The sequence below is a fragment of the Diadema antillarum genome, unplaced genomic scaffold (genome assembly GCF_040938485.1).
Source record: "Diadema antillarum isolate AM-2024a unplaced genomic scaffold, OU_Dant_1.0 scf00000122, whole genome shotgun sequence".
NCBI classification, from domain to species: domain Eukaryota; kingdom Metazoa; phylum Echinodermata; class Echinoidea; order Diadematoida; family Diadematidae; genus Diadema; species Diadema antillarum.
Genome location: NW_027271011.1, coordinates 857,720 through 870,172, shown reverse-complemented (window position 1 = coordinate 870,172; position 12,453 = coordinate 857,720). Strand labels below are relative to the sequence as shown.

General features: G+C 38.0%; 1 protein-coding gene across 1 annotated transcript in view; it reads right to left on the bottom strand.

Annotated features, from left to right (window-relative positions):
• LOC139720108 (uncharacterized protein C05D11.1-like) overlaps positions 1-12,453 on the bottom strand; it is a 38,813-nt gene that overhangs the window by 25,362 nt on the left and 998 nt on the right. The window contains exons 2-5 of the mRNA XM_071631476.1: positions 9,579-9,661; positions 8,063-8,221; positions 6,910-7,065; positions 5,398-5,574 (exon numbers count right to left, since the gene is read on the bottom strand). Coding sequence (XP_071487577.1) covers positions 5,398-5,574; positions 6,910-7,065; positions 8,063-8,221; positions 9,579-9,661 — 575 coding nt within the window. The remainder of the gene's footprint in view (positions 1-5,397; positions 5,575-6,909; positions 7,066-8,062; positions 8,222-9,578; positions 9,662-12,453) is intronic.

The window sequence follows — 12,453 nt, the reverse complement described above, 5'->3', positions numbered from 1 at the left end:
CTTAAATGAAGAGTTGTATAAATACAGTGGTATGTTGAAGAGAGTATCATTCTAGAAACTCCCATAAAGTATTGAAAGTGGAAGGTAACATTTAGTACACTTTTATTGACCGTTAGATTTTGAATTGAATTTTTTTCGGGGCTCACCGTAAATTCCAGTACATTACTAGGCTACCTTTGCAGACCCATGCACTGCATGTGTGTCCATCATGTATATTTTGTGAAGAAAGTTCATCAAAACTTACAAACATTTCTATATATATTCTTGCCACACACTCTATATGTTATTACATCAGCTCTTATACTTTTAGATTTGTGTTTATAGATAAAAAATACAGAAGACTGCAACAAAAAGGCTTAAGTGTGGCTGACACACAGAACTACTGAGTAGTTGAGTTTTGTGCATTATTCAAATTGTAGATAACTGTTGACTTCCAAATTTCTCAGCAGTGGTCTAAACAAGTCCCCTGAGGTTCATATTTAATGTTTTGTTGCATTTTGGGAGGTCTGTAAAAGGTATCCCCTACCTTTAAGTCGACCTCGCATAAGTCAAATAATCGCCTAAGTCAAAGGTCTTTTTAAGTCCTTCCTCTTTATGTGCTATTGAATTTAATCCCTCACAAGTCGAATATTCTCTAAGTCGAAGCTATTTCTTCAGTCCAAATAGATTTGACTTATGTCAGGTTGACTGTATATCAGAAAATCAATGTATGGTGACTTTGATCAGCTTTAATACTGATGTATGATGGCCAAATGCAAAGGGTTTCATCTTGATTTTTGTAAGAGTCTGGCAACTTTCTTTGTGACAAAGTGCAGCAAACAAGACCTTGATATTTTGTTTTCTTCCAATGACTTTTTGAATTGTGACTCCATCATCTCACAGCCACTGATTTGCATTATGTTTATTTTAATGTCATAGTTACAAACAGTACATTTTGTCCCTGAAGTAAATTGCTCTAACCAATCAATTTTAATCATCAACCTTTACATATGGGTGAGAATTTTGAACGATGTACAATTGCCAATTTTCGCACCTTATGACATTCTTTCCCTTAGAACACGCCAGGATGATCTTAGAAACCAGATTTTTTCATGTCATCTCAAAGATTGGTAAATTTCCTTTCAGGAAATATATGGTTTGGTTGACTTTTGCCTGATATTTTTCATTTCACAAGGACTTAAAGCGTAAAAATACGGTAAAAACGCTATTTTCACAATAATTTTTGTTTTTCAAACTAATGATGTGCATTTTGAATGGTACGTGGCATCTAATATCTGACCATGTTCTGGATCTGACATATCATGGGTATGTACCACAAAATTATAAGAACTTTATGAGCACGTATAAAATTACAGAGAACAATTAAAATATCAAAGTCCTAAACAGACGAACGTCCGTGATGCTTTTGTTTCTATCGCTGCTGCAAATTCTACTTTGTTGTCCCAACTGTAATGTATACGAAAATTTGGTGTTCCACCTGATGAACATATCCTGCAAAAATTGTACGTCTGCTGGCTGTACATGGGACGTAATATTCTTTTATGCAAAATTATACTCAGTTTTCGTCACGGACGTGCTTCCGCTATTTTCTAATAAAGATCGTAGCCCATTAAACGTTATTAGCGATATTGTTCTGAGTCGTAATCAACTAAGATCTAGCAACACGATAATATGTTTGTTTTGAGTTTCTGTCCATCCTTTGTCAAACAGGAACTGAAATTAAATTTTTAGACGAACCTCCACGAAAAAAAGAACGTCCGTGATGATTAAAACGTTTTCGAGTGGGACACCATCTTGCTTTGATGGCGAAGGTGCATTTTACCTTTGGCTCTCTAGCCGAGGAGCTGCATGCCATTTTTGGAGCGTACTGAGGTTCGTCCGCAGTTTTTGGACCATGCAATTCACCAAAAACCAAGCATATAATTAATATTTTCTCTGAAAATTCACCTCCTGATCCCCCTCTGAGCAACACATATGTTGTAAGGATGTCAAATTTCTTATAATTTGCATTGACAATACCTTTTCAAATTTTTGAAAGAGTTAGGAAGGCTAGGTACTCTCTGCCGATTAGTTATCCGTCCTGGAACATGACCCTAGTAGTAGAACAAACGTCCGTGATAATTCCAGAGAACGTCCGTGACGTATGCAATCCCTCCGATAGGGATAACTTGTCCCGAAAGTGTCCTGTATTCTTTAAAACTTTTGGCTCGAATAGCGACAAATATAGTTTTACAAAGTAGAAAATGAGTTTAGAGCAGTAGTTTCAGAATTTTTAAGGCGTTATGTGATCATGATGAACAAACAATTGAAAATTTACTCACAATTTTACGCCTGTTTTCCCTCTAATTATACAAAAAACAGCTAAACACTTAAAACAAAGTTATAGGAAAAAGGAATTTTGCGTAATCTGTCATTTCTGTGCGTTTAAATTTCTTTCTAATGAGGTTCTGGAGACAATTTGTACTGTTATAGGTTCTGAAAGTTTCGCTCACGGACGTTCTGTCCGAGAAAGGAAATTTCTGATAATTACAAATATATCACTGCACATAAGATCAATGTTAGTTGAAAATATTACCAAATCACCGAGCCGCTCATACCCGAAAGTGAATAGCGTTCAGCACTCAATTTACCTGTAATAACAAACGGAAAACGTTTTTTTCACGGATGTTCATTGGTTGAATAAGTCAGTGGATTACATAGTAGGAGAAAGAAGATCAGTGCCACTTTTTAGTGACAGGTGCTCTAAGTGTTTATCTTTTGAGTATGGTAGCTGCCGTCTCAAACAGAACACATCCAGTTTTGGTCTCCATAACGGACGTTCGCTGTAATTGTCATGATATTAAATGCCTTAATTCATTCTTATTTTTCTCTTCATGACGATTTTTCTCTCATTCCCTCAATGGCCTGAACATGCTGCGACCAAACAGAAAACAAAAACAAAACAAAACAAACCAAAACAAATCCGAAAAGTGCTACGCAATCACATTCAGGATAATGACGGAAGAAGTCTGTAATGAGCATGTGTTGAATAAGAAACGGAAAAGTTTCAAAAGGACGGGGAAGCAGTTGAATGAAAATGACTGAGAAACAGAGAAGGGATCGAGCTCCAACATACAAAGAAAAGAATTGTCAGTGCACTCCCGTTATACCAAATTCCTCTGGAGAAGTTTTTGTTTGTTTGTTTATGTTTTTTATTCATCGAAATGCCGTCACAAGCGAACAAAAATCATGCAGTATACAATTATTGTCTGATGAAAACACACAAATCCTCCGCTTATCATCACATGGTGTTGTTTTATACTCATCAATGAAAAGCAATATTCATTTGTAATTTTTTTCCAAGATTTTTTTTTTTCATTTTACATTTAAGAGACAGAGAGATCGTCAATTTGTTTGTGCTTTTGTGCTTACTTTGAAAACACATGTTAAAAAAAGTAATGATTAAGAATAGGTTTAAGGTTGCACTTTGATACGTTCGCTCTTCCAAAGATTCGTTACTCCGATGTCCAAAGCTTTGTTATTCCAAAATGAAAAAAAAAATGTAGTTAATTCAGGAGGTTTGTTATTAGAAATGTTCTTCAAAAAATAGATATTAAGGATCATTATTTTTAGGTCCTTTCTTCTAAAAGTGGAATGGGCCTAATATTCGTTTAGGTGAAAACGGTTATTATGAGGTTTTGAAATTGGAGGATTTTAGTTGTTAACTTGTTTCTCCACATTTGGATAAGCGAACATAATTTTTCATGTTCCAATTAATAAGCCTTTCGGTTAACCTTCGAGGATTCCTATCATTTACCGAATAAAAAAGCTTCATAATTATACGAACTCTATCAATTTTCGTATTGACAAACTGTATGAATAACGAGCCTCCGAAATGACGCGCTACAAAAGGTATGTTATAACAAACCATATTGTATAATATCGAAGTCACAAACATCCATCCAAGTTATATGGACTTATTATGGACTTGTTGTGACGAAACTTCGCAGTATCGAACCTATTATCATTTGTGACTAATATAATAACACAAATTCTCCTCGGTAACAGTGTGCAACACAAGGAGCAAACACAGAGGGATTTCTTCCTAACGTATTTGTTTGCCCTCCCCAGCTAAACTTCGTATTTCTATAACGGAGCACATTTCTGTTGTTTTTCTATATTAATTCTTTGTCATAATTTTAACTGTGACCATGTTTGTTATATAAAAAGCACATTTTGCATTGTAGACTTTATATAACAAGTTTAGGACCTGAATATTTACTTCATGATAACGAAATTTTAATGAATATATTCGTTCTCAAGGATGGACTACGTTACTGAGATTACACGTACGTTTGTACGTTCATTTACGAGAGATGGAAAAATTGTTTTCTTTGATTCCTCAGTATGAGAAGATAAACAAGCTTATATAATTGAGAATTGGTAATATCTATTCACGATTTTGCAGAGGAGTTTGTTCTCGACATGAAATTGCTGTTTGTTGTGAGTAGAATGCGTTTCCAACTCAAGAGAGCTGCATTGTTCAATATCTTGTTTGTTCCGAACGTCCGTGAGCTACATGCGAACCTCCGTAATGAAAACTATGCTATGTTTGTTGGGTTATAGAGACTGCCCAGATGAGATACATCTTAAAAAGGTATATTATTATTTGGGAGTGAGGATTGAAGTATGGGATAGTGAAATAAGAGGTGAAAATATTGAGCTTCTGTAAAATGCGCGTTAAGTTAAGAAAGTGTTTAGCGGAAGAGCAATATTTCCACAGAAATAACGAATTTAGTTAAATCATCAGTTGTTTACCATTACGTACAGGTTAAGAGTACAAGCTTGATATTCTGCAATCACGTACACATGTCCCTTAAGATATTTCGGTAGGATTTTGAACTGAATCAGATCTTTGGAAACTATGTTAAATGGTATTCAAATGTATGTGCAGTACTATTCTTCACGGACGTTCGCTGCTCTGGACATGGTAAACTTCAGCGGTGAATAAAAACTTGTTCCTCTGGGAAAATCCTAGTATAATTGGGTTCATATTAAAGCTTGAGTTATACTCTTTCAGGTAAGATGAATGATTTGGAGAATTTCCTACTTTTTAAATTTTGCCTTGTTTTGGCTCAATTGTACATCGTTCAAAATTCTGACCCATATATGCTGTGTCATTCATTTCTGATGAGCACAAAACAAACACGGAATTTTGTGATGCAAGTCACGGTTAAGTTGGTTTGTAAATCTAAACTACACTGTAATCTGGACTTATCACTTTAATTTTCTCAATAATAAGATTTTTCCTCCAGCCCTTTGGAAACCACATTCCCATTCACCACTAAGCTTCACCTCTCCTCCTCCTCCCCCCCCCCCCCTCCACCTCCCTTCTCCCTCCTCCAATAAAAACCTCACCTTGGAGACGATCTTCTCTTCAAAGGGTGCCAGACTCCTGAAGACGTCCTCCGCCTTCACCTGACCGGTAATGATGAGGCAGAGGTTGTCAGGACGATAGAAGTCCCGGTGGTACTGCCGCACCTTCTCGTTGGACGTGCTGTCTCGGAGGTTAGCCATGATACCTCCAGTTTCACTCTGTTATGAGATTGATGTCAAAGGTTCATCAAAGTTCACGAAAATACCTTACTGCATCTGAAACTCGCATATCAGGATAATATATGTGTATGATCATGAATCTTTAGTAAGATAAAAATACAGGAAGCTTCATGTAACAGATAAAAAAAGAAAATAACAAAACCCTAAATCAGCCAAGTTGAAGAATAATGTACACGTATAGATATATCTATGCCTATTGAAAAGCTAACCCTTATGACATTTTTTGGTATGGTTTTGTGATGCATGGACACTTGGTACAAATTCATAAACTTTTAACCCTTACTGTACTGGGCTATTTGGCTCCATGAAAATACTGGGGGGGGGGGGGGGGGCTGGGAGGCCCCCCCCCCCCATTGATCTCGGAAACGCGATGTCCGATGAACTTGAAAATTTGCATGCTGATAGATCTTCGCGTGCTGAATCTGATGGTGTAATTTATTTTAATCAATTATGCAAATTTTTGCATAATTAGCTAATTAATTATTCATAATGCATATTTTATGCATTTGAGGGATATTTTCATAATTTCAGCCTAAACAAGTACAAAATTACATGAAAACTGTGTAATAATGAAGAATAATGTTTCCCAAATGTGAAATAAATCAGAGAGAGAATAAAAAACGAGAAAAAAACAACTTTTTGTTATGTTTTGTATTGTTTTTATTTCTTATGTTTTCTATTGTTTTATATTCCTTATGTATTTCATTGTTTCTAAACTTTGCCCAATTTATTTCAGAACAATATAGAAGCATGAACCAAGTGGAAAAACCAATTCCTGAGCAAAATTTATAAAGTAATGCAAGCCATGGTCTATTGACAGTATGTAACTGTACACAAATATATGCAGCGATTAGCCGTTTTAATGACACGCGCATACTAATTGGCCCATAACACCCCCTAGATAGGTCCGATATGGACAAATGTGGTATCAAAATGTGCGCAAGACTTTAGGGGAAAAAGTCATGATGCGAGAATCCGAAATTCCCAGCGGTCATGATGCAATCGCCAAAAGTATGGAGGGGGGGCCTCCCAGGCCCCCCCCCCCCCCCCCCCCCCCCCCCCCGTGCAGTTAGGGTTAAATCACATACAGCTGTACATGGAAATTAGCTGAGGTGATGATGTCATAATACAACTCATTGAACCATTGTTGTTCCAATTTTACTGAAATGATGTTTCTACAATTTGGCCATGAAGTGGAGTTGCACTGAAGTCTGTACAAGACAGCAAGTGATCAATGATTCTCGTTAACAAGTGGTTGTATTCATGAGACATCATTTTGTACAAGAGTAGAAATTTTGCCAGATAACTACAAACCTTGTAGCCACAGTGACCCGGATACATCCTCCTGAGCATGGTAAGATGACAGCGGGACTCCCCAGAGTTCTCCCTGGCCTGCATCTCACAGTAGACCACGCCCGCATTCTCCCCCTCTCCGTTGATGTGGTGGACCTCCGTGATGTAACCAGCATCCTGCACAGGGAACAACCAGGCATCCATAATGAGATGATCCCAAAATACCAACGACTGAGAATCCCACCCCTCCCATCCCCCCCCCCCCACACACACACACACACATTCAGTAGGCTATCAGTAAGGGTACCCATATACTCGTTCCCTCCCTATGAAAGCATCCCCTATCTCAGGACTGCCAATTTCCAAACTGCCCCCCCCCCCCTCACCTTTTTGCAGGCTTTCCACAAGCTTATTCTACCTTGTAGACTCCTCTAAATCGAGAACACTGCTCAATGCACCCTCTAGCTCAGGTGAACTCGAATTCCAACCTCCTTTCTCAAGACAGACACCCCACCTCATCTCAGGCAAGTTGTAATAATTTAATACCTTTGGAGTATTTCTTTGTGTAAGTGTGTGTGTGCTCAAAATGAGATCTCAGAACTCATTAGAAACCACGCAAAAATTAAAATCCTATGACATACGTAAATGTTTGACGAATTTTTTATGACTTTCAGTTATCCTATAACCCCCCCCTTTTCAAATTTCTTAGAAGTCCATAGACAGAGTGGGGAAAAACACCCAATGTTTAAAACAAATATCAAGGAGAAAAGTCAAACACCCCCCCCCCTTTTTTTTTTACAATTCTCTTGCCAGGTTTTGTCACTTGAAAAGTATCCTATTACTAGAGATTTTGGGAACATGCACACGGTCCCTCCGACCCCAGAGTGGAAAGAGGGGGCAGGTTGAGAATAATCATGCAACTTTTATATTTAAGTTTTGCTCGTTTTAACTGGTTGTACTGTCTCTTCATCCAGTGAGAAATTACAAAATTTATGATTTAAGACCAGATCTGTGGAAAATCAAAATACACATTCTGTTCCTCCATGCTTTCCAGCAGATGGTCATTATTTTTCAGCAAAAAAGTCACCTTTCTAACAAAACTCAACAAAACATATTTAAACAGTCATCACTGATCTTAGCTCCATCCTAATCAGAACAGCTTTGTCCAGCTTACAGTCAGCGTTGGGTAGACGACGTGGTCCAAGTAGATGGGCATGAGGTTGAGGAAGCCTTCACCCCCAGCGGTCATCACAGTGTAGCACGTGTGGTCAGTGTCTGTCCAGGCATTTGTACCCTGGGCCAGGCATCGGTTGGCCAGCATGTCCAGCACTCCCTGTTGAATGTCATAAAGAAACGGTCAAGCAATACATTACCTTTCTCTTCAGTCACACAATACCCATATAACGGATACCATTAAGGTCATGAATTTTCCTCAGTACAAACAATCTCTCTAAAATTCATACACTTTGTGAACATATATGTACATGTACTGTATGTGAAGAGCTTATTGGTAAAGTGTAGTATAAAGAGGCAGCACAAAACACAAATGGTATAAAAGACAAAATTGGAGATGTGTGTACAATGTATCGGGAAATGAAGTAATTCTAGAACTTTGTGCATTAGAATCACAAGGCCAGAGTATAAGCTGGAAGATGTGCCATGTGTCGATCGAGAAATGCATTCTATGTGCTGACAGCTAAGCACAAACTTACATCACCACTTTTTCAACACATTGCATGTACATTTGTATGCTTCATGTGCCCCCACAAGTGGCCATATGTTCCAAAATTTGTACACATCGTCTTCTATCTCATTCTGGGGAAAATCTAGGCAATTTGTCAGTGTACAATGTGTACCAGCATTGCACCGTTTCATAGACAGGTTAACATCTTTCCATTTTTTCTTTCCTACAAGAGGTTCCATATGCCACATAACTTGGAAGTGCTTGCAGGTTCTAGAATTCAGATCAGAATTATATCCATGAGACTAGAGTTTGCAAAATGTTGTGTCAAATGCAAGAGTGACCATCAAGTCTATTGGAGTTTGTTGTAGTTTGTTTACAGTGCTACAGTAGGTGAGCTTAGAGGAAAGTTCTAAAATGATTATACCAGCTGATTATTATTATTATTATTATTATTATTATTATTATTATTATTATTATCATTATTATTATTATTATTGTGTGCAGTTGATAATTATTGAGCTATCAGGAATAGTGCCATTTACAGCAACTGCAATACTGTAGACCTACTGCCACTGAGTTCATGAGAATAAAGACTCTCACAAAAACAGCTGCAAAGTAGCTCCTGAATTATCTGTATTGTATTATTTGTTCTTTGGTTGATACTGGCTTGAGGGCTACATACATGTAGGGTTCATGTCTCATTGGTGGTAGAATATTGTATTGATGATTATTTTACCACTCCATGAGCATAACAGATGAGTATCTTAAATATAAACTCATCTCTAACAAAAACCTGCAGAGCCAAGTACAATTCATTACATGTACATGTACAAGGTATACATTTTTTCTGAGGCAACTCTTCAAAGAATAAGGTACATGCAACTTAGTTTTAATATGGTCAACTTATGTTGGATTTGAAATAAAGACAATCAGTTTAACAAGAAAAGTGCCCTAAATGTAAATTGTGAAAACACAGGAAATGGAGGGGGAAAAAAGACACTCATACCTTAAAGGGATAGTCCTCACTCCCGAGGAATATGAGATGTTCCAAGGTGTGTGGCAGACCGTCATCATCATGTGCTTCAGTGGCTGTACAGAAGGACATAAAAGATACAAGTTTCACAAATTATGCACCGGGCTAGCATCCGGAGATTTCGGGTTTGAATCCCGATGGAATCCCATTTTCTTTGCTCAATTTTCCACTAATAAATAAATTGTAAAACTCTATAATGCATACAATGTACCAGTTGTGTACAAGATGTGTACGGTATGTCTACCATTACTAAATTACTATGGACAGAATTACACAGTGATTTTGTTGTACAGCAGAGTAGATAAACCTATATTGTAGATGGATGGAAAAAGTTCCTTTGAATAGTCACAAGTGTACCTCCGCTAGAGCTGAACAAATGTACAATAATCATACACACTGCAGCTCAAATTATTTCTGGAGAAGTTGATTACTATTATCTTTTATCTTTGAGGGGTGAGAAAACATTTAGCGAACAAAATATTTCACGAAATATTCACATAGTTTATCACATAAATTCTACATTCCCGCAGTTGAAATGAAGATTTAAAATATATTGCAATGTATGAGTCTATCATTATAAGGCAATAGAATCTCCAACCACTTTCAGTATAACGTAAACTGTCTCTTCATAAACACACTGGAGTGTACACTAATATATGAACCTTCACTTACACTTTACAGAATGTTTTAACCCTTACCTTTACAGCACTTGAGCAATGCACAGTTCCTACATACACCGCACAAGTACCGGTACATGAAAACCAAAGTTTTCTCTACTGGATAGTACTATGATGATGAATAGTTAAATATACACAGCCCAGTCGCTGTATAAATAGCGACATGGCTGTACCGTCACGACCCACAACACAAAGAGAGCTCAGCGATCGCATTGCAATCGCTTTGAGTTTTGATACTTTAGATCATTTTTTGTCACCTCATACTCATCTAATGTACTGTAAATCTTCATTAATGAGACTTCATATCTATGCTATCAATATTGACATAATTTGTACACATTTCACAACTTACCGAAAATGAAGATTTATGCAGCATGTGCGAACGGTACATATCTGATAATCGGCAGTTCACGCGATCTGAATGCACTTTTAAAGGTCACGCTGTCGACCGTGCTGCTACCAAAGAGCGCACGCATGCAGTAGATCGCTAGATGGAACTAAAGTGAAGAAAATGCTAAATAAAGGAAGTGATCTTTGTGAAGAGATTCACTGCCCTTTGAAGATCAAGAAAGATTAAAGAAAAAGTTTTGGTACCTCAAAAGTTTCCCTGAATTTCCTTGTCTTGGTTTGTGTTTCACGTTGAAGTACGTTGTCTGTGAGAATTACTCGCCCCAAAGTGCTCTCATGTCTTAGTAATCATGCAATAATGGTTTCGTACCAGAGCCGTCGCCGTACGGCGTCGATAAATATTGTACGAAACTACTGACTGCGACCAGCAGCGTGCAGCCCATTGTACGCATAGCTAACTGCGACCAGCAGCCCCATACGCATAGCGTAATGGGGCTTCGCATTGTAGCATTCAGGATCATGACAGAATTAGTATCGCGGGTAAATGGCAACTTAAAATCCAAAAATTTCTTCGATTTGAAGACTTACCAATTAAGTTGAAGTATTGAAAACAGGCTTCAAACAACGTTTGGTTCTGCCAATAGTCCCTTTCTTTTCGAATTGATGACTGAATGTGACTCGGTCGAGAGGACCTTGGGAGAGCTACTACACTGACTACTACGGCCAGCGCATGCGCACACAAACATCTTATCCGTTGATGGATTTGAAATTTGTGCGCATGTGATGTGTTCGCATGCACTGGCTGTAGTATTCAGTGTATGGTAGCTCTCCCAAGGTCCTCTCGACCGAGTCACATTCAGTCATCAATTCGAACAGAAAGGGACTATAGGCAGAACCAAACGTTGCCCGAAGCCTGTTTTCAATACTTCACCTCAATTGGTAAGTCTTCAAATTGAATAACTACACGCAGCCGCTGTCGCGAAGCGACGCGGCTGCACCTCTATTCCCTCGCAGACGTTGTCATTTTTCAGTGTGGTTGTGTGACTCCTTCATGAATATCTTTATTAATCGTGGAAAACTAAAATACAAGGAATTATCGTAATCTATGATAATCATTCAATAATCGGTACGCACTTTTTTTGTTTAATTACGTCAAAAACTCACCGAAATCTGTGGCTGAAATCAGGTCTGTAAACGTCCTTTAAATTGCTTCACTCCTCATCTGCGTGTTATTTGAATGGCATTCACTCTCGTATACTACAACCTACCACGTAGGTAGTCGGAGAGCTAGAGGGCGCCTCTCCGACTACCTACAGTGTACGTTGTACGTTGTAGTATACGAGAGTGAATGCCATTCAAATAACACGCAGATGAGGAGTGAAGCAATAAGGACGTTTACAGACCTGATTTCAGCCACAGATTTCGGTGAGTTTTTGACGTAATTAAACAAAAATTCGCATACCGATTATTGAATGATTATCATAGATTACGATAATTCCTTGTATTTTAGTTTTCCACGATTAATAAAGATATTCATGAAGGAGTCGCACAACCACACTGAAAAATGACAACATCTGCGAAGGAATGGAGGTGCAGCCGCTGTCCCTACAGCGGCTGCGTGTAGCTACAAATTGAAGAATTTTTGGGATTTTAAGTTGACATTTATCCTGCGATACTGAATCTGTCATGATCCTGAATGCTACAATGTGCAGCCCGATTACGCTATGCATATGGGACTGCTGGTCGCTATGCGTATGGGGCTGCTGGTCGCAGTTAATTGCATGATTACTAAGACATGATCGAGAGCACTTTGGGGCGAGTAA